Source organism: Callorhinchus milii, unplaced genomic scaffold, assembly GCF_018977255.1.
Source record: "Callorhinchus milii isolate IMCB2004 unplaced genomic scaffold, IMCB_Cmil_1.0 Scaffold8, whole genome shotgun sequence".
NCBI classification, from domain to species: Eukaryota; Metazoa; Chordata; class Chondrichthyes; order Chimaeriformes; family Callorhinchidae; genus Callorhinchus; species Callorhinchus milii.
The window spans coordinates 12,032,096-12,055,080 of record NW_024704749.1 but is presented as its reverse complement, the minus strand read 5'-3'; the positions used below and the strand labels follow the sequence as shown (position 1 = coordinate 12,055,080).

The 22,985-nt window shown below is 45.5% G+C and overlaps 1 protein-coding gene across 2 annotated transcripts; it reads right to left on the bottom strand.

Annotated features, from left to right (window-relative positions):
* Positions 1-616: 616 nt before the first annotated feature.
* Positions 617-21,173, bottom strand: si:dkey-112e17.1. Of its 2 annotated transcripts, XM_042337796.1 has the most exons (8): positions 21,063-21,173; positions 14,226-15,301; positions 11,657-11,699; positions 10,828-10,951; positions 9,825-9,958; positions 7,567-7,818; positions 5,969-6,047; positions 617-898 (listed from the first exon to the last, which is right to left on the bottom strand). In XM_042337796.1, the coding sequence occupies exons 1-8, from the start codon at positions 21,150-21,152 to the stop codon at positions 840-842; spliced, it is 1,857 nt and encodes a 618-aa protein (XP_042193730.1). In that variant the 5' UTR covers positions 21,153-21,173; the 3' UTR covers positions 617-839. The 2 variants fall into 2 exon arrangements, with proteins under 2 accessions (XP_042193730.1, XP_007899960.2); XM_007901769.2 differs by lacking the exon at positions 617-898 and having other exon boundaries at positions 4,563-6,047.
* Positions 21,174-22,985: the final 1,812 nt, after the last annotated feature.

The following is a 22,985-nucleotide window of genomic DNA, read 5'->3' as shown; positions in this document are numbered from 1 at the left end:
CTTGTTCACTTCCTTCTTGACTGTTTGTGGGACATTGCTGTGCGTATATTGCCTGTCGCGTTCAGCCACAAAACGCAATGCTTTTCGATGGATCCTCTGGAACGCTATGAGACGTCCTGATGTGGAGGGCGCTGGGACACACACAAGGCTTGTTATTTCAGTGTTTAAACTTGTTTAGAGCCGGCCTCTGGAGGCTGAGCTGAGCGCTGTATTCCTGACCCAGATTCCCGGCCGGCACGTGGCTCAGTGATGGAACACAATGTGTCAGTGCTGTGTTGCTGGGAGCCATGGGTGGCTTCCCGGCTCGGTTAGGGAATCGCTTTCCTAATTGTCTATTAGAGTTGAGTTTGAAGCGGTATGATCACGAGGAACAAGAGGAAATTAAATGTTTAAAATTACTTAATTGGAAAATTCCTGAGCAATTCTGCAGATGTCAAATGTGACCGTCGGTAGAGGTGTTTGTGTGTGACTGCTGAGTGTTAACAACGGTTTGCAGGGGTGGGGTGTGCCTGTCTTGGGCACCTTCAGGTTTTGCTTGTCGAGCTTCTGAAAGTAATGAACGCAATTAAAATCACTGGCGTGAACTCTTTGCAGATTTTTTTTAATGTCCACATCCCACCTCCTTCCAAACGCTCCCTTCCCCCTTCGTTGGGGTCGTCTCTCATCTCATCTCTGGGCAACAAATGACGTTTGTGTAGTGTTTTCCATGGCGGGAGGATGTATGACATGAAAGGCGCTGGACAAGTTGGGATTCATCAGCCAATGATTCTCATCACCGGTTCTGGAGACGGATCTCAGGCACCAGCTTCCCTTTTAGAAACTAGTCAATTGTGAAAGATTCACGTTGGTGTGTTAATGTTTTTCATTCGACAAGATGTGATGTGTTGTGTGACTGCATCTGCAAATAACAATAGACACGAGCTGTTGTCATCCTTTGCACTTGTCTGTGAATGTGTTTGGATCCGTTGATAAATTTGGGTGTAAAGAAAATGAAGAACTGATATTGTCTGGGTCCTGAAATTAAATCTATTGAAAAGAGTAATATTCTACAAGTGGGGGTGGAGGGGGTTTGAATTTGTTTTAGTTCAAGCACATAATGCTTGAACATAAACTCTTGACTGCAAAGCCATTGGTTAAGACTTGCTTCTTCGTAGATAAATGGAGTGAAGGCATCGTGGAATAGCACAGTGATCAGAATTAATACTTTATCGGGTTTTAAACTACTTTTTGAGTGTTTAGCTCCTGACATCGGAAATTTATCTTGAAACGGGTTCAGCGTTCTCTGTGTGGAAATAGCCACTGCTGTTTGTGGAAATACGATGGGTATTTGGGTGAAATTTAAACAGTTTTTCGTTCTTTCTCTACTTATTTCAACTGAAACGTGTGCCATTTCTGCTAATATATGAGTCCCCACCAATTGGATAATGCCGGAATTGATTTATTAAATAGAAGGCAACATGGTTCATGTTTTATGCTGAATTTGGTCTTTCCCTCAAAACGAGCTGACAAGGAGCCGGGAGGGGGTATAGGATTCCCGTCCTGTTGTCTCTCCCAAGCTGTATCCACAAAGCCAGGCTGACTGCTCCACCATCAACATCGATGTCTTGAGGTACTGCGATCTTGACTGGCTTAGGTACCAGCCTATTGAGATCCACAGAGGATTGATTGGATTGTGATATTCAATAGCCGGGCACATTTGCTTGAAGCTGGCTCAGCACAGCCGGGAGGAGACTACTCTCTGTTTACCTTCTCCCCCCACTTACTCCCCCCCCCCCATCCACAAACAAATCGAAGATTGTCACAAGTTGGTCATCGGACATCTAAACAAGTGCAGGCTTGAACATTTGCTCACTGTGGGTGGATATGCAAGTGGTGAAAGCTCAATGCAAACAACATGAATTAGCGTAAAGTGGATGAGAGCATTGCCACCAGGTCCCTGAACACACACTCACTACACACTGGCTGGGAGTGCAGAGCGTTAGCAGTAGCTGCTTACCTCTGCATATCATTGTCAACAGAATTGTTAAAATTATGGGCTGCTGTTCACTGTTCCAAGACCTATTTGTTTGCCTAAGCAATAAATATACAGCTGAGTACTTAACAGCCACTTAAAACACAATCACCTGCAGTTATTTGAGACTATTGTACCATCAGTGGGAGGGATAACCAACCCCTTTGAATTATCTTGACTAACCTTAAGTCTGATACATCTCAAAGACTTGGAAGTGCTGTATCAAATACAAGGATTATTATTATTAAGTTTAGTAATTAGCAGTGCCTGGTGAGGCTTGTGCTGGTGGAACTCATTGCAAATTGGTGCTGTGCTTTCTGATCCAGTTCGTCAAGGGAATCTGCAACATCAGTCACTGAGAATCAGGACAACACCTCCACTCCTCACACAGTCAGATGTCAGGAAGATGCAGCTCACCTCATAAGGTATTTAAAGATCTGCATATTGAGGGCTTTAAGTAGAGCGTATTGTTAAGTGTCTCGTTTTATGGTGGGACCAGCCGGGTGTCTGACACATGCAGAAACCCATCACCGTGCTTAAGAGTCTCCAAACCGAGCTGAGAGTTCCATGCATCCCACCTGCGTGTGAAACTCCAGAGAGAGGTTGTTGGAATGGGATGCCCTCTCAGCTGGTGGGTTGGGGAATGAGCAGGTTGGAGAGGAAGGGAGGTGCCAGGGCCTGTAAGGGATTGGAAGATGACAATATAAATTACGGAATGAAAAGATCACTTGTTAAGGTTGGGAAAGCTTTCAGGGAAACGCTTTTCCTCCCCATTCACTGTCAACTGCATAAATTAGGAAACAATTTTGAAATGCCTTTATAGCTGGAACTTTAAATGAAGGCATTTGATTTACTATTTATCTGACACTGGTAATTGCTGTTCACACAGGCTGTTCTTTTTATTGCTGAGAAACCCTTTGTCATTAAGATGGTAAATAATGGCCCATTGAGAGACTAATGAACAAGCACAGTAATTAGTTGTAATGTGGCCTCGATGTAATAACAGAATTGCCCTTGTTACTGACAGGTCATGAGATAACAGAAGCAGAACCGAGACTCCCAGGCTCACAGTTCATTTTCAGTGATCACAGGGCTGTGATCTATCCTTAAACATGCATATCTTGCCTCCTTAACATTCAATTAAAATGTGGAGTCCTGTAGCGTAGTGGATAGAGCATCCGCCTCACAAGTGAGAGATCAAGTTTGATTCCCGGGCAGGGTGAAAAGTTAGGCAAGTTTCCTTACTCTATGCGCCTCTGTTTACCTGCAGTAAGTAGGAACCCGATTGGCATTTCGCTCTCTGGGGATAATAATTCTGTGCCCCAAAAAATAATATTCTGTGAAGCGCTTTGAGACGTCTCTGCGATGTGAGAAGGCGCTATATCAAATGCAAGGATTATTATTGTTATTAATGACGAGTTGTGCCACAATGTGCTGCTGCACCAACTTACCAACCACACGATCTTTATGTAGTAATTCGTTCCCTCCACTCATGCTAATTAAACAAGGCGAGTCTGTGTAAATTCACAAGAGGTCACTGCGTACTTTACTACTGTAAAGCTGTCCTTCGGGTTATTAGTGGGATAAAGGACTATCTGTGTAAATTTAAGTAGATTATTTTTTGATGAAGGGTTTGACCAGTTATTCCCTATCAACTTCAAACCCCCTCACCCAAATTCACTTGTCTCAGTTGAGTGTGTTTTGATGTTTCTCAGTCAGCTAATGACCACTGATCACAGTGGGCAGGGGAGAGGGGGGAATAGACTGTATTTTTAAATGGCAGTGCAATGCTTTTAACAAAACAAATCGTGGATTAGGAGATTAAAAGCATTCCTTTAGCACACACTAACCACTCGTTAGTTGGAATTTGGAGCCGCGAATACAATAGAAAAATTAATTTGTTGGCTGTGTAGAAGCTCATTGTATGTGAATATAAGCAGTTGGGGGCGAAGAAGGGTGGGGGCAGAGATGGGGGAAATCAGTCCTTTCTGTGGTTTCCTAACCCAGTCACTACTGCTGGTAAGTGCTTATTTGTGGATGTCAAATGAGGACGGGACCAGGGCTGTCTGAGGAAAGGCACTATAAAATATATATTATACACTCAATCCACGACTGTTTGTGGGACACTGCTGTGCGCAATTGTCTATTCTGAAACAAAACGTGACCCATTTCTGAGCACTTCAACCCGGCATCCTGATGACCTCAATAAAGCAATTCATGACCCAAAATCTACTTGAGCCCAGGATAATTTGGTTATTAAACTAAGGGCACATTACAGCTAATTACAGCAGCCTGGTGTTCAATTATCAGAGGATCCAAATTAAATGGAACGTTTTTTCAGAAACAAAAGATTGTACGTAATTAGAGTTTTATGATAGGGAAAAAAATGTAACTCAATGGGATATTTGACTGCCGTATTTTGCCCACACAATACATAGTCGATCCACTTTGCAGTATATCCTGTGAAGCGCTTTGAGACGGCTCAATGAAGCACTGTATCAAATGCAGGGACTATTATGCTTGAAAAATGACAGAAGATTCGGGCAATGAATTCAGTGGAAACTCTTTATTGATTGCATTATCGCGGCTGACATTTGTTTCGCACTGGGGTCCAGGCTGCTCATGGATCTAAACTATAAACCGTCTCCGTGCCTCTTCTCACGTCCGTAGCCTCCATTGGTGTTGGGTTTGAACCTGACCACTTTAACAGGAGCTTGTGAGCCACTATTTAAATCAGGGACACAAGTTTCCAGAGGACAAGACTGACTTTTTTTTGTGTTTGTGAGGCAGAGGGTCAGGTCAAATGCACATCATTCAGTTTATATCCGTTTAAAAAAAACAACAGATGCTGGAAATAAACATGGTGTAACTGCAAAGTACAGCAATTTAACCAAAATATACAAGTCACAATTACACAGCATTAGTATAAAGATCGAGGACTATGATTTTGTTGTTTTTTTACATTTAAACGGAAATTTTACATCATTTGGGAACAGAGATGCTCCTTCTCAAAAATACATCCTGAAACCTGTCTGCAGATGAGCTGACACGAGTCTGTGGGACAGTCAGTCAGTCGTCAAAATGACACATGTTGATAATAATCCTTGCATTTGAACAGCACCTGATCACATCGCTGAGACATCTCAAAGTGCTTCAAAGAAATGTACTGTGAAGTGTGGTGACTGTACAGTTTGTGGGTGAAATTCATCAGTGCTACAGTGTCTTGTGGTGAGCGTGGAGAAGCAGAATGTTATTGGATGTGTTGACAGGCCAGGCTGTGTGTGGGTGCTGTCTCTGCCCGCAGTGTGGTGCTGGCCAGGGTTGGAGATGGAGCAGTATATGAGCAGGGTGGCTGGAGTCCACCCGTCTCTGTGAGCGAGGCACTGCTGGGTTTGGCTGAGCCTACGCGAGGCGTCAGGCAGTTTATCCACGCACCAGTGTTGGGGGTCAGGCTCGATTCCGACCTGTTGACCGGACCCTTCTGTCCGTGGGCATCCGAAGCTTTGCTGCTTCTGTTGGTCTCAAAATGGGCGCAGTCGCTAAACTGACCCACGTGTCCTGGACCGAGTACCAAAGGCTGTTGAGCGTCGCTCTCCTCCGAGATGACAAAAACTGGTTTGGTGACATTTGTTCTGTCGGTGTCAGTCGCCAGGTCCCTGCCTTGGGCTGGGTCAGTCTGGAGACCTTCTGCAGTGTAAGGTGTGGCGCTCTCTGCTGGGACCTTGTGCCCTGGGCTGTGAGACTCGTATTGAGGGAGGGCCTGCCTTGCGGGGCCGGGGTGAGTTGCAGGCTCTCTCGGTTTGGCCCGATGGGGGGAGCTGGGCTGGAAGCCAAAGCAGGGACTTCCAAACCAGGTTCTCTTGAGGTTGGTAGGTGTGAGGAGCTTGCGTTGGCAGTGGGCAGACTGAGTGAGAGGGTAGGAGGCCGTGCTCCCTGAGGAGGAACACAGATACTCGCCTTTCGCTTCCAGCTGCACGTCAGACAGAACTTTCCGGTTAATCTCTGGCTGCCCGTCCCCTCGTAAACGGTCCGTGCCCTACGTAAAACCACAGCACAGTTAGTCTCTCGGCCAGCGTATGTTTCATTTTTTACGTTGTTATAAGTTTGATCATTATTCCAGTAAAACCTGCCCGCATGTCTGATCTATATAAATTGTATAATCGTAATCGCCCAAGTCGTACATCTGCCCAAGTCCTGCTCGGGAGTTTATAATCCATATAACTCATACTTCGCATGAGTAATATTAAATGTCTAGTCCCAAATGGTACGACTTATATGAGGTTTACTATAATAATAATAATCCCCACATTTGGTATAGTACCTTTCACTTTGGAAGGCCGTCTCAAAACACTTCACAGGAATGACTCTGTATTTCTCAAAAATATGTTCTTCAGTTCTGAAACCTGAACGTCTCTGAACCTTTAGTTGCACTCAGCGATGTCCCACAAACAGCTACGGAGTGAGTGACCGATTTTATTTGGGGGATCGTTGGCCGGGACACCAGGAGAGAGAAATTCCCTTCACTTTTCAAATAGCGCAGCGGGATGTTTAACGTCCACCTGACCAGAGCACAGACGGGAACTCGGTTTAACGTCTCATCTGAAGGATGGTGGGGCCGTTTAAAATGTTTCATTTAGGATCAGCGCTGAATTGTGTTGACTTTAGTGGCACTGTTATGAGCAGAAGTCACACACACACATTGCACCCCCCCCACTGGGAGTCACTGAGTTCAGGAAGAGAGAGTAGAGAAAGCAAACAGCATGCCTCTGTTCAAAGCACCAGCTTCCTTGGAAGTAGCGACAAATAATGAAAGCCATTAAAATTCCCATTGCAAACACTTCCCTTCCCACTGGCTTTGGTCGACCTTTGATTCATTAAACCATTTATTGACGGAGGAGGAAATTGAAACATTTCTTTGGTGCAGGAAGTGTTTGTAATAGAAACAGCATGTTGCTGACTGCAGGGCAGGCTTCCGTCGTCGTGTAAACTGCAGGAGGGAGGGAAGGAAGGAAGGAGATAGAGAGAAGGGTTCTGTGGCATCTCTCCATTCAGCCCCAACCACAACCACTGCCTCAAAAGGCAAAAAAAAAGGATGCTGGATCCATTCACACTGTCAAAACTGAGGTAGATAGATATGTGTTAGGTCAGGGTATTAAGGGATATGGTACAAGCCTGGGTAATTGGAGTTGAGGTACACATCAGCCCTGATCTAATAGAATGGCTGAACAGGCTCAAGGGGCTGAATGGCCTACTCCTGTTCCTATGATCTTTGCAGCTGAAATTTCACCTTAAACAGTTTTCCACAGTCCCAAAGCCGGACAGTGACAATGCAGAGTCACTGTTGTACAACACAAACACTCGCACTGCTCACACTGCCAGTCTGTACAACAGCAGCTGACATTTGCACTGGGCCTTTCACGTCAGGAGGACGTCCCAAGGCGCTGGACAGTCAGAGATTTGGACTCGAGCTGGGGGGGGGGGAGTTGGGATCAGGAGGGGTGGAGATCGGTGATGGTGGGGGTAGGAGGATACAGGGCTACAACACAAACACTCACACTGTTCTCCACTAGTTTGGTGAAGGGACTGGCTGTGGTCCAGCTCCGCCATTCTCTTCTCAGCTGTGGTAACGGCGCCAGGAAGTCCTGGAAAGTGCGGACACTCCACGCTCTGGGTCTGGGCGGGGATCCCTGGCCATCCTCCGCCTTGTGTTTATTGAGCATCTGCTCTGGCCCCCCCACCGTCTCCGGCATCAGGCAGTCACACACAGTGGCAGGACTCGTCACACTTCTCTTTAGGTTCCTGGGGTTCTGTGGGGGCAGAGAGACACAGCAGTGTCCACACACCTGGTATCTCACTTCACACCAAGATTCAGAATCGAGCGAGAGCAACTATGTACACAATAATAATAATAGTAATCTTGCTTTGATACGGCGCCTGATCGCATGGTTGAGACGTCTCAAAGTCCTTCAAAGGATATACTGTAAAGTGAATCGGGCGAAACGTTCACAAGTACAAGTATGAGGTTTTATGTGGAATAGTGTTACAACAACAACTTGGATTTATATAGCGCCCTCCAGGCCGGACGGCGTCTCAGAGCGCTTTAGACTGTCAAGGGTCAAATATGGTTTGGAAAGTGAATAATAAAATATTCCTTTCATCAGAGAACATTTGAAATCCAGCTATGGAGTCTTAATTTGCGGGATTCCTAATAGGCTCTGCAAATACTGTACGAAATCCTGTGGCTGAGTCGCTGGAACTTGGTGATGCTGGGCGGGAACCAGAGGGGATTGGTTTGGTGGCACTGACAGGATACCGGCTGGTCAGAGAGAGACCCGTCAGGGTGTGAGCTGCACCGGGGAATTGAAAATCCTTTCATACATCTCATCAATAAATTGGCTGCCGCATTTCACCCACAAAATACACAGTCACTACACTTCACAGTGTATTCTGTGAGGCGCCTTGGGATGTCTCGAAGATGTGATAAGGCGCTATATCAAATGCAAGTATTTTTATTATAAATTATCCTCCCCCCCGTGTCGATCAACTCTCACGTGTTCAAAACTTTTAAATTTTAAATTCCTCCCCACGACTCGCGCCGGGTACCTATCAACGTGGGAGAGCCACGCAACCTTGGGTCTACGGTCCCCAAAGCCTTCCGCTGCGATGTAGACTAATCCGTACCAAATTAGTTGCTAACAACACCTCCATCGTTGTAGCTCGTGACTACAACACAAGGTGGTAGAAGGAGGACCGGATGGACCGTGGCCTTTTTTTGGCCCAGGAACTCCTATGTGCCTACGTTTCTTGCCATTGGTTTGGACCCTCCCAAGCGCACGGGGCAGACCCCGCACAGGGCGGACCCCCCTCGGGGCGGACCCCACACTCGGGGCAAATAAAGTCATTACCCTCTCAATCACTGAGCTGCCGCTCGCCAGTGGCCTCTGGTGGCCTACTGTGGGTATTGCGGCCATAGTTTCCAATCACTCCGTCGAGGCGCTTTTCAGGTGAAAAGTGAGAGATGTCAGGTGTATTGCTGGCACCACCCTGTTCACAACAATGTTTAATTAATTATCAGCTGCCAGAGACAACCACATGAGATTTACCAGCAGCTCTGGTATTTTACATGGAAACGAACAGTCACAGCTCTTGCGATCGCTGGGCATAGGAACACTTATTTAAACAGAGGCTAATTGTAATTTGCTGCCCGCGAGCACATTAGATAATCACCACAAAGATCCGCAGTTTACCTTTGTAGACCAGACAAATACTACAATCTTACACTGGCACTCTCTTCTCCACCAGCAGTGTAATCCTCTGTATTCTTGGCTACGCTCCTGTGCCAGCAACGACAACAACAACTTGGATTTATATAGCGCCCTCCACGCCGGATGGCGTCTCAGAGCGCTTTACAGTTTCGGATCCCAGGACTGAGCCAGGGGGAGGGGGGGAAAGGTGACCAGAGGCGCGGTCGAAAAGAAAGGTCTTCAGCAGAGAAAAGGTCTCCAGCAATGTGAAGTGAGACCACACCTAAGTCCCCGACACTGCTCAGGTCTCATTTGAGATTTTTTTCCAAAATAATGATAATCCTTGCATTTGGTACAGCGCCTTATCACTTCGTCGAGACATTTTGTGGGCAGAATTGTGCACAGCAGTGTCCCACAAACAGTTGTGGATTGAGTGACCAAATTATTTTTTTTAATATTAATTTGAGTTACGATGTTCAAACCTTGCTGAATGTCTTGCCTGAGTTTTCACAATTATCCTTTGGGTGACGATTTCCCCTGATCCACCCCCTCCCTATGACCAGACTTACCTTTGTTTTAAAGCTGGAGAAATGCAATGTTCCCAGGCCAGGTCCGGCTGAAATAACAAACACCTCATCGCTTCCCGACTCGGTCACTGCGGACACGGTGGAGGTGACTTCCATTTCAGTGTGGACAGAATTACCTGCAAACAGGTCAGCCACTGAGTGACAGCCAACTCCAGAGTCACTTAACAGAATATATTGTAAAGTGAATTGTCTGTGTATTCTGTGGGTGAAATACAACAGCCAATTGTGCACAGCAGTGAGTGTCCCACAAACAGTTGTGGATTGAGTGACCAAATTACTATTTTTTTTTTTAATTTAAATCCTTAATTTGATTTATAAACTAAGGCTACTGATGTGACTAACCTTATAAATTTGGTTTTTATTCATTAGGGTCTTTTTGTGGTGTAAGGATTCCTTATTCCGGACTATTTGTATGACTCGGGATTTCGTATTATAGAATCCCATTGAGATATGGCAAAGGTTGAGGGGCGATATGATTACGGTCTTTAAGATTCTAAAGGGACTAGATAACGTAGACCGTAATAAGTTGTTTTATCTTGTAACTGAACAATTAGAGAGGACACGGCCTGCGATTGAAGGGGAATAAATTCAGAATAAATCTGCGGAAACACTACTTCAGTGTGTGAGCGAGTAGTAAATGTATGGAACAGGTTCCCTTGGGAGACAGTGAAAGCAGAAAGTGTGGATTCTTTCTAGAACAAATTAGATTTCTGTTAGGAAATAATATCTGGGGATACAGTATATAGTTTGGGACACGACATATAGTTTGGGAAACGACTGCCAGGATGGTGGAAGGCGAACTGGATGGACCTTGGTCTTATTTCGCTGAGTAAGTTCTTATGTTTTAATATTAAAAATTAAATCCATAATCTCCCCCCCACCCACCAGAGTATTTAACAAAGGTTCCCAAGTGATTAAGGACATTGTGTCCTGCAATAGCACGTTGGTTGATTAAAGGATTCAGAGAGAGAACGCACTCACTCACCCACACGCTCCAGACTGACACTGTGATTGTTGTTTTCGTTTTCCGTGGAAAGCTCCTGACTGGTTCCGTTTGCCACCACAAGCTGCAGCTCACTGATGTCAGCGGCCGAGTTCTGAATCCCGTTCTGGGAAAGTAATACGAGTGTAGAATAATAACTTAGTCACTCAATCCATGACTGTTTGTGGGACACTGCTGTGCGCACTTGGCTACCGAGTTTCACCCACAAAATACAAAAAGTCACTATACTTTACAATATATTCTGTGAAACACTTTGAGATGTATCAATGATGGCGCTATATCAAATGCAAGGATTGTTATTATTATCATCAATTTCATAGCGTTTCACAGCGGATTTGGCCTGTAAGTTATTAAAGTAATCGGGAACAGCTCATGCTGAACCATGATTTTCTATCCAAATATTCTTTATTAATGTCGCCAGAAAATTTACCGTCTGCAAACTAACCCTGTGTAATTGATCACAGAGCTTCACCACATTGAGAATTCAGATCTCCAAACACATGTAACAGGGTATCAAGAGATATGGGGCAAAGGAGGGTAATTGGAGTTGAGGTACAGATCAGCCATGATCTCATGGAATGGTGGAACAGGCTTGAGGGGCTGAATGGCTGCTCCACCTGTTCCTAAGTCCCGACGACACCCAGCTGTCAGCTGCTGACAGGTCTACTTCCCATTTGGGGATCAGAAAGTTTGCTAAGATTCGTGGCGGGTTTAAGAATTTCTTTATATATATATATGTGTAAAAAGCATAAGCTTCAAAAATAAAGCAGGTTTTTTGCAGCAAGATCGATCGTTCCCAAAGCACCTTTACCTCATGGCCTCGGGAGGAAATCCCTTTGGAACAAACCTTTTGTCTGAAACACAAACAAAATGAACAAAAATTGGTTTGAATGAAATCATTCCAAGTTGACACTGAAATCTCATGACAATTTCATCAACAAATGGAAGGGCTTGGAGTTCAGATTAAAAGAATATTTGTTTGGATATTAAACTGGATGATCGACTAAATTGGCCGTTGGGTTAAAGCACGAACCGTGTGTCGTAATCAGAACGGGATTCGGTTTCTTCTACGCTGGAGTCAGCAGGTGTAAAGTGGGGAGACAACAACAACAACGACAACAACAAGATTACATTTATATAGTGCCTTCCATGTCGGGAGGACCTGCCAAGGTACTGGACAGTGTACAGCATTTCAGACCCGAGCTGAGGTCGGGGAGAGAGAACAGAGGCAGTGCTGTGCTAGTGTTGGATTCTGTGTCCTTGACGTTTTGCCCACAAATACACCGTCAGTCCACTTTACAGTAAATCCTGGGAAGCACGTTGAGACGTCTAGACGATGCGATAAGGTGCTATATCAAATGCAAGGATTATTATATTACAAATCCGGGATTGTAAGTGGGTTAGTAACTCAATACCAAGTGAAAACAGATCACGCAGGAGAAGAAACCAACCGTGCTGATTTCTAAAACTGGTTACGATTAATTGGGCGGCGCTTCACAGGAGCAATGAGTGTATTTGGTCTCCAGAGTATTACAGTAATCGGGAACAGTTCACGCTTGAAACAGGATTTTGCAGCTAAAGTCTTCTGCAACAGGAAAGGATTAGTTTGTTCACAATCTACGCTGGGATCAAGGCAATCTCCTTTTTGAGACAACACTTTATTTGACCGCTTTAGTGATCGTCGAAGAGAATAGAACAGAACAGGCATTCCTCCTAACAACATCGTATTGTAACTTGTGACATTATCCAACTGAGTGACTGGAACTCCCTGCTCAGGCTTCATTACTGTACAAGTAACAACTGAAGCCTTTCATTCTCAACTGCAAGAGTAAACAAATCAGCAAAGGCAGAGAGAGAGACAAAGAGAGACTTGGAGTCCCTCCAGAATATTTGGCATTCGCCAAATCAATCGGCCATCAGCAGATATTGCTGACTCTTCATTTCAGGAGAACAGTACTCTGTATTCCTGCTCTCCGCAAGATCTGTGTGTCTCGGGGCGATGGGGGGAGAGGGATGTCACAATGTCACAGTCTGTCAGGGGTACGTTCTTAGCAATGATACCAACCCAATAGGTAGATGTTGTCTTCCTTCGAGTCTCAATTGTCATTTTTTTGATTATATTTTTTAATTTCCTACTTTCCCCCCTTTTCAAGATACTCACTCACATTTGTCCCCTCCCTCGCCTCCTTCAAGGTACGTCTCAAGACCCTTCTCTTCAAACGTGCCTTCGGTCACCCTCTTACCCCCACCCCTCCTGATCCCAACCCCCAGCTCGGGTACAAATCTCTGACTGTCCAGTTCCTCGGGACTTTCCTCCCCAAATGCAAGGCGCTGTGTAAATGTCATTTGTTGTTGTTGTTATGGCGAATATTCTATCTGCTCTCTGGTTATCTACTTCCTTCAAAACCGTAGGACACTGAGATGCTGTTGACAAGTGAGACAACTTCTGGCCTCATACTGTATAGTCACATGGACAAGCTTTGAGCTGGCTGTGTGTGTGTGTGTGTCTCTCAGTGGGGGAATTTGTTGATGATCCCAGCAATAACATGTCAGGAGGAATCAGATGACTGGGATTCTGGAAATAGTTATCGGCCGAGGTTGGTCCTCAATATAGTACCGGGTGTGACACGCCATCTCAAGCCGGTTTAGCCCCCAGTCCTGTCGGGATTCAGTACAGGGTCTACACACAGTCCTTTTACTCCCGTGTGTGTGTATGTTTTCTCTACATTGCATTGACCAACAACTGAAACGTGTGGAACAATGATGATAATTGTATTTAGAAGTACTTCATGGTGTTCAGTACAAGAGTTTATGTCCAGAGGATGTGTGTGTGTGAACCCACAACTCTTTGAGCCTGACAGTGAGCCAAGCTGACAGTGTGAGGAGTGTGGTGTAAAAGCCTTCAATGTGGCATTATGCCTCCACACAAGTTACCAGCCTCCTCTGTTGACATTTAAGACAGGAAAACATAAAGTAAGGTAACTACACCAGTTTGCACCAAGGCTCAAACACAACAGAGCTTCTCTTCGTAGGACATCAAAGCAATCCTATGATATTTGCCACCTCTTCCATCACAGGAAAGGTTTGCAGAGATAGAGCAAAATCGGTAATTCAAGATGTAAAGTCTATTGACATGCCAAATAAAATTTCTGGAATTTATTCATGTTAAAAAATAGCTCTTAAAATATTATGACAAAATTCTCTGGCATTTTGAAACCCAGCTGAATGGATTTTTTGCATCATTTGAAATGTACTGTTTGTAGTTGAGAGGTGCTTACCCCCTCCTGAGCATTCGGAGAACAAACAACAACAACTTGCATTTATCTAGGGCCTTTCACGTCGGGAGGACATCCAGTTGGCAAAAGAGAGTTTAAACTCACCTGCGGGCGAGACAGAGCACGGTGAGAAGGACTACAGTGAAGAGAACAGCCCCGCCAATCACCGAAGTGAGTATTAGGTTATCTCTGTCTGCGTGTTTGATAACCGTGTGAATATCAACACCTCCCATGGCTTGGAACTGGTAAAGCAGTACAAAGCCCCGGCCACGATCGGTGGTGGTGATTAACTCCATGACGACCTCAATCATCTCCAGAGAGGAGCCGAACCTCAGCGTCTGATTCATGGGGGAGTTTGAGCCACAGAAGCGAGAGGAGAAGGTGATCAGGTCAGAGATGTACAGCACGTCGTTGGGACAGACGTCGAGAGACGGAGGTGGAGTGACTGAACTCTCGACCTCACTCACTGTCGAGTCACTTAAACCCTGTTGGCCTTGCTCCTCGGGGAGGTGGTCGGTCTGGGGTCTCAGTCTCTTGCTGTTGTGACGGGGGTCCAAGTCTTCGCCTTTAATGTCAGCATGTGGCGAGGGCCAACTCAAGATCGGCTTCACAGAGTCGTTCATGTCCAAAACGTCGAGGGGAGAAACAGTCACTGAGAGATGATCGGATGGTGGCTTTGAAGTCTTGACCATCTCCAGCTTTGTGGACTGTTCCTGAACCACCACCTCTTGGTCCTCAAGCTTTCGGTTGGATTTGGCCGTGGCTAATTCCTGCCGGTTCCCACCTGAAGGTTTCCAGTTAGAATCCATGATGGTCTGGTTAAACCACACCTTCATTTTCCCCCCTCGGGTGGGTTTTCTCGCAGTGTGAGCGACGGTGGTGGAGGAGGTCTGGTTGCTCTCTCTGCTCTCCTCCTCCACGTCTCCATTCTCTGCCAAATCTAGAGCGGCCTGTGGGCTGTGGGTGCCAGCGGAGGGCAGGAAGTCTTCCAGAGGGATTCTCCCGTCACTCGGGCTCGCGAACACATCAAACTCAAACACGTCCAACAGCAGCTGGGCTCCGGCTGGGATAAAGAACTGCCACACGCAGTGCGTGCCTGGGGAATAGTTGTTGGGGAAGCCGGGAGACAGGATGATACCTTGGGTGTCGGAGTCCACTACAGCCCCACACGAGTAGTAGACCTGAAAACAGATCAATGTGATGAGATCAGCAGCAAACTGACTATTCCCCTCCTCTGCCCTCCCTCAGTTTCTGTAACATCTTACCCAAATAATACTAAAAACAATAATAATCCTTGCATTTGATTTAGCGTCTTATCACATCATTGATCCGTCTCAAAGCGCTTCACAGAATATATTGTAAAGTGTAGTGACTGTGTGTTTTGCGGGTGAAATATATCAGCAGTGACCCACAAACAGTGACCAATATTTTTTTGGAGGGATTATTACCCCCGGAAAGCAATCTGACAATTGACTTGACAACCTACTTACTGCTGGCCAATCCTGTATATCAAATGCAAGGATTACTTTATTACAGTATTATGTTCTGAAGGTGCCTATCGATAATATCATACATAGATTTGGTATAGAGACTTTCACGTTGGGAGGACGTCCCAAGGCGCTTCACAGGATATACTGTAAAGTACAGTGACTGTTATGTGGGTAAACAATGAACAGCTGTATGTGGTTTACTGTCAATAACAGAGCCTTTTTGGCCACTAGCCTGAAGTCCTCCTCACTCACATGTGGGTTTATTCTGAGGTCCCAGTAAATCCCTGACTGTCCAGAGCCTTGGGACATCTTCCTGACGTGAGAGGTGCTGCTGTGTAAATGTCACTTCTTGTTGTTTCCTTTATGTTGATGGTTGAGTTTGGCAGAACATTGGCTGTAGACCAAAACCCACCCACCCACCCACCCTCCATGTTTTTTTCCCAACCAAATGTCTGACACACATGGAAACCCATCACCGTGCTTAAGAGTATCCCAAGCCAAACTGAGATTTCCATGCATCCCGCCTACACATGGATCCCAGGGATAGATTGTTAGAAGAGTATGCGTCTCTCTCTCTCTCTCTCTCTCTCCCTGGAGGGACGCCCCCTGCTTACCTAATTCCAGGAGAGTATTAGGCACAGGTTGGCAAGAGCCAAGGCTCGGGGACCCCGGAGTGTGCATCTCTCTCGAAGATAATGAGATGGAAAATAGGATTCGTAAGAGAGAAATTTGACTGCAACTCAGCCAGGAATTCTGTCCTGCTTTTACAAAATACACCTTAAACATTCAAAACCATAAGTGCTTTGAGAATGTATGATTTTAAAACTTATGACTCCCATGTGCAGTAATATGATAGATTTGGCAGGAAATTCTCCCCAAGAATTCGAACCAGCTGTGCTTTGTCAAACTTTAATCTTTGGTGCCTCGCCAGGCATCCTTCAAAGTCCCCGTTGTAATTTAAATCATTCGACACCACATTAAAGGGCCTGGATTTAACAAGCAATTGTAGTACACTCTGATCTGACTGAGATAATAAGGAGGATTCTTACATTTCGAAAACAAGTTACGTAAATTAAGCAATTTGGTCTGGTTCTCATTTTTGAACAACGGATTGCTCTCAACCTCTTTTCCTTTGCCCTCCCTCCTTCCCTCGCTCGCTCTCCCTCTCTCGCTCTCCCTCTCCCTGTCCTGTCCTGATACCAGCTGCCCTTTGGGATTTAGCTCAGATGACAACTCCCTGAACAGGGTATTTGGCTGGGAGGGAATCTGATTCCAATGATAATAATGATAATAAAAATCCTTGTATTTGATATCACGGCTTCGAGACGTCTCAAAGCACTTCACAGAATATACTGTAAAGTGTAGTGACTGTATATTTTGTGGGCAAAGCACGGCAGCCAATTGCGCACAGAGTTGACCCACAAACAGTTGTGGATCGAGTGTCCAAATTGTTATTTTTTCATTTATTTTTGGGAGGTATTATTACCCCCGGAAAAGTGATCCACCAATTAACTAACAAACACGTTCCTACTTCATGTTAGGTAAACAGAGGCATGAGGAGTAAGGAAACTTGCTTGGGAATCGAACCCGGATCCTCTTGCTTGTGAGGCGAGTGCTCGAACCAATACGCTACAGGACTCCACGATGGTAAAGTTTGTTCAGTAAGTAAACTGGATTTTAAAGGCCATGAAATAACTTGGATCAAAGCCTTTTCACACCTTGAGCTGCAATTACTGTTCAAACAATACTCTACAAGCCCAACCCCTCCCCTCCTCCCTACCCCCGCTGCGTGCACAGACCAGCAAAGATCAGAGGAAAAAAACACGTTGTTTAAAACAGGTTTGTTTCCACGGAAAAAAAATCACTTGTGCTCTTTACACACTGCCAAGGTCATAGAAGAGCAAATCTGGTATGTGGTGTGGTGAGAACTTGGCAATGTCTCATGTGGACTTACGCAGTCTGGGGGGGGGGGGTAAAGGGGGTCAGTCACCCTCCAAGTCATTGAGGTTCTTAGCTCCCTCCGATAGTTAGGGCCAACACCCAGGATAGTGCAGCACGTAAACCGAACAGGTCAGAGAGTTGCAGGGTCAATGCAGGGCTTTGGCAGTTACCTGATCTCAGCCGGGGCAGGCAGGGGTCAGGCTGGCTCTTACAATGCACTTTAGTGACTTTTGTAAAAGATAAGGGGATTAGCAGATAGCTCCAGTGGGGGAGGAAACGCCATCATGATGAGGAAAAGGGAGAGAGAGCAAACATGGCCACTGTTTGAGAGTGGAAGACATTTATTTGGCTGTGTCGTTGAGGCAGCCAATAATGAATGACGCTGCAGGAAGGGTTTCCTCTTGTCTTGCCCATTTCATTATTGATTCTGTGGAGTCCTGTAGCTCAGTGGTTAGAGCACTCGCTTTGCAAGTGAGAGACCTGAGTTCAATTCCAGGCAGAGGGCGAAACCTTGGGCAAGTTTCCTTACTCCACACAGAGCCTAATAATAATCCCTCCAAAACCAAAAACAATAATAAATTGGTCATTTTCAATCTACGACTGTTTGTGGGACATTGTTGTGCGCAATTGGCTGCCGCGTTCGCCCACAAATATACAGTCAATTCACTTTACAGTGTGTTCTGTGAAGCGCTTTGGGACGTCGAGAAGACGTGAAAAGCGCTATATCAAATGCAAGGATTATTATTATTATTATTGATACAGCAGCAGGTCTCAATCTCAGAGGGAAACCGAGGAAAGTTCCCCCCGTTCATGAGTCACTGGAAGCGAGTTGTATCTTCTGTCTTCATTGATCCACAGATATTGCTGTGTGTGGGACCTGCTGGGAGCAACGGCCTGATATTGATGATGGCCCAGAGTTGAGATTTAACTGATCCAGAGAAATACTGTAATAATAATAATAATCCTTGCATTTGATATAGCGCCTTATCACGTCTTCAAGACATCTCAACTCGCTTCACAGAATTAACTGTATATTTTGTGGAAGAAACGCAGCAGCCAATTGTGAACAACAACGTCCCACAAACAGCTGTGGATCAAGTGACTACAACAACAATAACTTGCACTTATATAGCGCCTTCCATGCAGAGTAGCGTCCCAGAGCGCTTAACAGTGGCGGAGCCTGACTCCGAGCCGGGGGGAGGTGGCTGTAAGCACGGTCGAAGAGGAAAGTTTTCAGGTGGGACTTGAAAAAAGGATGAGAGAGGGCAAAACAGAGGGATTGAGGGAGAGTGTTCCAGGGTTTTGGTGGCTAAAAGCATGACCTCCAATGGTGGGGTGGAGGGTGTGAGGGCAAATTATTATTATTTATTAATTTTTTTGAGAGATTATTACCCCCGGAAAGCAATCTGCCAATCGACTAACAACCAGTTCCCACTTACTGCTGGTAAACACAGGCATGTGTGTGTGTGGAGTAAAGAAGATTTCGCCTTGACTTACCCGGGAATCGAACCCGGGTCCTCTCGCTTGCAAGGCGAGCGCTCTAACCACTAATCTTCAGGACTGAATTCCATCAATTTATTTTTGTTTGTCTGTAAATCGTGTATTTTGTCTGTAAAATCCAGCTGAATAACATTGCTGGGAAGAGGGCCCTATCTGAGGGGAGGGAGGGTTATAAATCAGGCTGTCAGACACAGCTGTGGGTTATTTTCAGAGCCCTGGCATCATTTACTCGTGATGTCAATAGCTCCACGTGTGGAGCCTTTAGGAGTTAAAACAACACGACAAGCAAGGAGAGGAGAGAGCCAGCGCGCTGGGAGCCCCAGCACTCAGCTCCCCACCCTCACTGCCGATCACCCCGGGGACAGTCACTGCTCATTCACTCACTCGCTGCTAATTCAGTCTGGGAACAGAGACCACACTTATCCCACTCAGTCGGGCAGCCGAGGTTAATACACTGCACTCCAGCACCACAGCGACCCAAACACAAGCGACCAGCAAAGGGTCATCAATATTGTGTTCCTTACAGGAGCTCCTTTGATTTTGTGTGTTTTTTTTAAACAGAAAAGGAGGGAGAAGGAAACCCACACATGCTTTTTTTATATATATATAATTATAACACTAATCCTTGCATTTGATACAGCGCCTTATCACGTCTTAGAGACGTCTTAAAGCGCTTCACGGAATAATATATTGTAAAATGAATTGACTGTATTTTGTGGGCGAAATATATACATGTGGCACAAAACAGTGTTAGGAATAATGCTTTGTAAAATGCTCTGGTGAAGTGTGTTCATTACAAAGCAGTCACGAATCGCAGGCAGTCTGTGTGTGTGTGTGCCTGACTCACAGCTTACACATACTGAAACAGACCTTGGCAAATCGAGGAGGTAATTATTATTATTTTATATATACACGTCTTGGTTGGTCAAAGTGAGGATGGTAAGAAAAATCTTCACCCCCCCCAAAAAAAGCCTCAAAAATTAACAAATGTAATTTAACTAAAAAGAAAGGAACTTGCCCAGATTTCCAGTTGTTACTTTGGAGAATGTTTGCGCATTTGTGCGTTCGCCCACAAATATACAGTCAATTCACTTTACAGTGTGTTCTGTGAAGCGCTTTGGGACGTCCTCCCGACGTGAAAAGCGCTAAATCAAATGCAAGGATTATTATTATTATTATTATTTCCACATTGCATATTTAAGATCTATCGTCATTTTCCCCACAATGTTGTACTGATAAAGTGATTTATTTTACCATGGTCAAAGCCTGGGTAATAATCCTTGCATTTGATATAGCGCCTTATCACGTCTTTGAGACGTCTCGAAGCGCTTCACAGACTATACTGTAAAGTGTAGTGACTGTATATTTTGTGGGTAAAACACAGCAGCCCAATTGCGCACAGCAGCGTCCCCACAAACAGTCGTGGGCTGAGTGACCAAATTATTATTATACATATTTATTTTTGGAAGGATTGTTACCCCCAGAAAACGATCTGCCAAATCACCTGCATGACTAGAATTCTTGAAAAACATTTTACAATAAAATCACACACAGATTTACACAGCGAGTTCTGATCTGAAATCTTGTTCTAAAAAAATCTGGGATTACTTCACCAGTTCAAATTAGTATATTGTTCTCCCCCCAACAACACAAATTGTAAATACAAGTCTATTTCCTCATGGACTTATAACACAGTGTTCCTGCCACAATCCAGCTGTGTTTTTTATATAAAAGCAATATATATATATACAGTATGAATATATCTCTATATATAATGGCACGAAACCGTCTGTTTTAGGGTTAGGGAAAACGCTTTGTAAAATCATTTATACAAACGTGAAAATTACCACCAAAGGATTGAGAATTTTACTGCTATGTTACACGTCTAAACATATACAGATAGAGAGAGAGACAGAGAGAGAGAGACAGAGAGAGAGAAACGTCTGGTCTTGAAAATGAATGTGAGTCAGACTGGAAAGGACAGAGCTGACGGTCTTCACACAGCACTTACCCTCTGAGATGCGCTCTCACTGATCCACACGGTACAAGTTACCAGAAAAGTGAGTGTCACCAACACTCTGCCATCAGAGCTCTCCCCCATCCTCCCTCCCTCCCTCCCTCTCTCACTCACTCACTCACTCACTCAATCACTCACACACTCTCTCACTCACTCACTCACACACTCACTCACTCACTCAATCACTCACTCACACACTCTCTCACTCACACACTCTCTCACTCACTCACACACTCACTCACACACTCACACACTCTCTCACTCACACTCACTCACTCACACACTCTCTCTCTCACTCACACACTCACTCTCTCACTCACACACTCACTCTCACTCAATCACACACTCACTCACTCTCTCACTCACTCTCTCACTCACTCACACACTCTCTCACTCACACTCACTCACTCACACACTCTCTCTCTCACTCACACACTCACTCTCACTCAATCACACACTCACTCACTCTCTCACTCACTCTCTCACTGCAACACCTGTAGGGAGAGGGAGGGAGGGAGGGAGGGATGGAGATACTCTCTCTCTCTCCCCCACACCCCCCCACAGGGCAGCCAGGATTCCCTGCCGCTGGAAGCAATGACACTAATCTGCTTTTACATCAGGAAATCAGACTGCCCCCCCCCCTCCTCTCTCACTCTCTCTCTCTCCAACCCCAGCTCACAGGCTGTTTTGGGAAGCAAACAAACATCGTCGCTTGTGCACTCTCTCTCTCTCCCTCTCCCTCTCCCTCTCTCTCAGTTTGGTCGAGTCTCACTTTATCACTTTATTTGTGGCGTTCGCTCCTGTGTGTGTCTGTGAGTGAGAGCTGTAACCCGCTGTGTGTGTGTGTGTGTGTAACACAGTGTAACCTATTCCTGTGTATTGTTGCTTCAGACCACAAGGCACTCGATGTTGTTTACAATCTTTTTTTTCAGGGATTTTGCACTTGACCGACCTTGACATCGTCTTCGCAACACAGACTGCTGCAAGAGACACCCACCCACAGCAAAACAACCCGAGGGTGCGATTTAATTGGGGGAAAAAAAATTGGAATAAAACATCCCACTCACTCACCTCCCAAAAAAAAACCATTTCTCCCATGGGTTGTTAGAGAGGCTGATGGAGAGTCGATTGAGAGGGCATTTATAATAGTAATCCGTGCATTTGATACAGAGCCTTGTCACGTCGTTGAGACGTCTAAAGCGCTTCACAGAATATGCTGTAAAGTGAATTGACTGTGTGCTTTGTAGGCGAAACCTGTCAGCCAATTACGCACAGCAGCGTCCCCACAAACAGTCGTGGATGGAGCGACCAAATTATTACTCCTGGAAAGCAATCCGCCAATTAACTAACAACCGGCTTCCTACTTACTGCTGGTTAACCAGAGGCGCGTGGAGTAAGGTTTCGCCCTGACCTGCCCGGGCAATGACAACTTCATTTATACCAAAGCTTTTCCTGCAAGAAAGCCGTCTCCGAGCGTTTTACATTGGATGGTGTGAAACACGGAGCCAGGTGAGACGAAGACAAGATAGTGGGGATCAGAAGGCCTCGATGGGAACATACCAGTTCTGGCTCGGAGTCCGGGAAACGTTTAACCTCAGAACAAGAAATAAAGCGTAAGTTACTTGGTAACTCTCCGTGGAGAGGACCAGGAAAGATCCCAGTCCTGGCATCCAAGCCCTCACCAGATAAAGGGAGGAATCAGCGTCCTCTGCTGGACTAAGGGCAGGTAAGCAAGCTGAGATCTTAAAAGGAATTAAAGGTGACTTTTTTTGGTGAGCAATTTATCCCACAAAATGCACCGTGAATTCACTTTCCGTTATATGCGGTGAAGCGCCTTGTGACGTCTGGACGGCGCGGGAGCGAGCACCACCGCGTAAGCCACCGCCATCTCAAGGCCCTCCTCTTCGATCGGGCCTT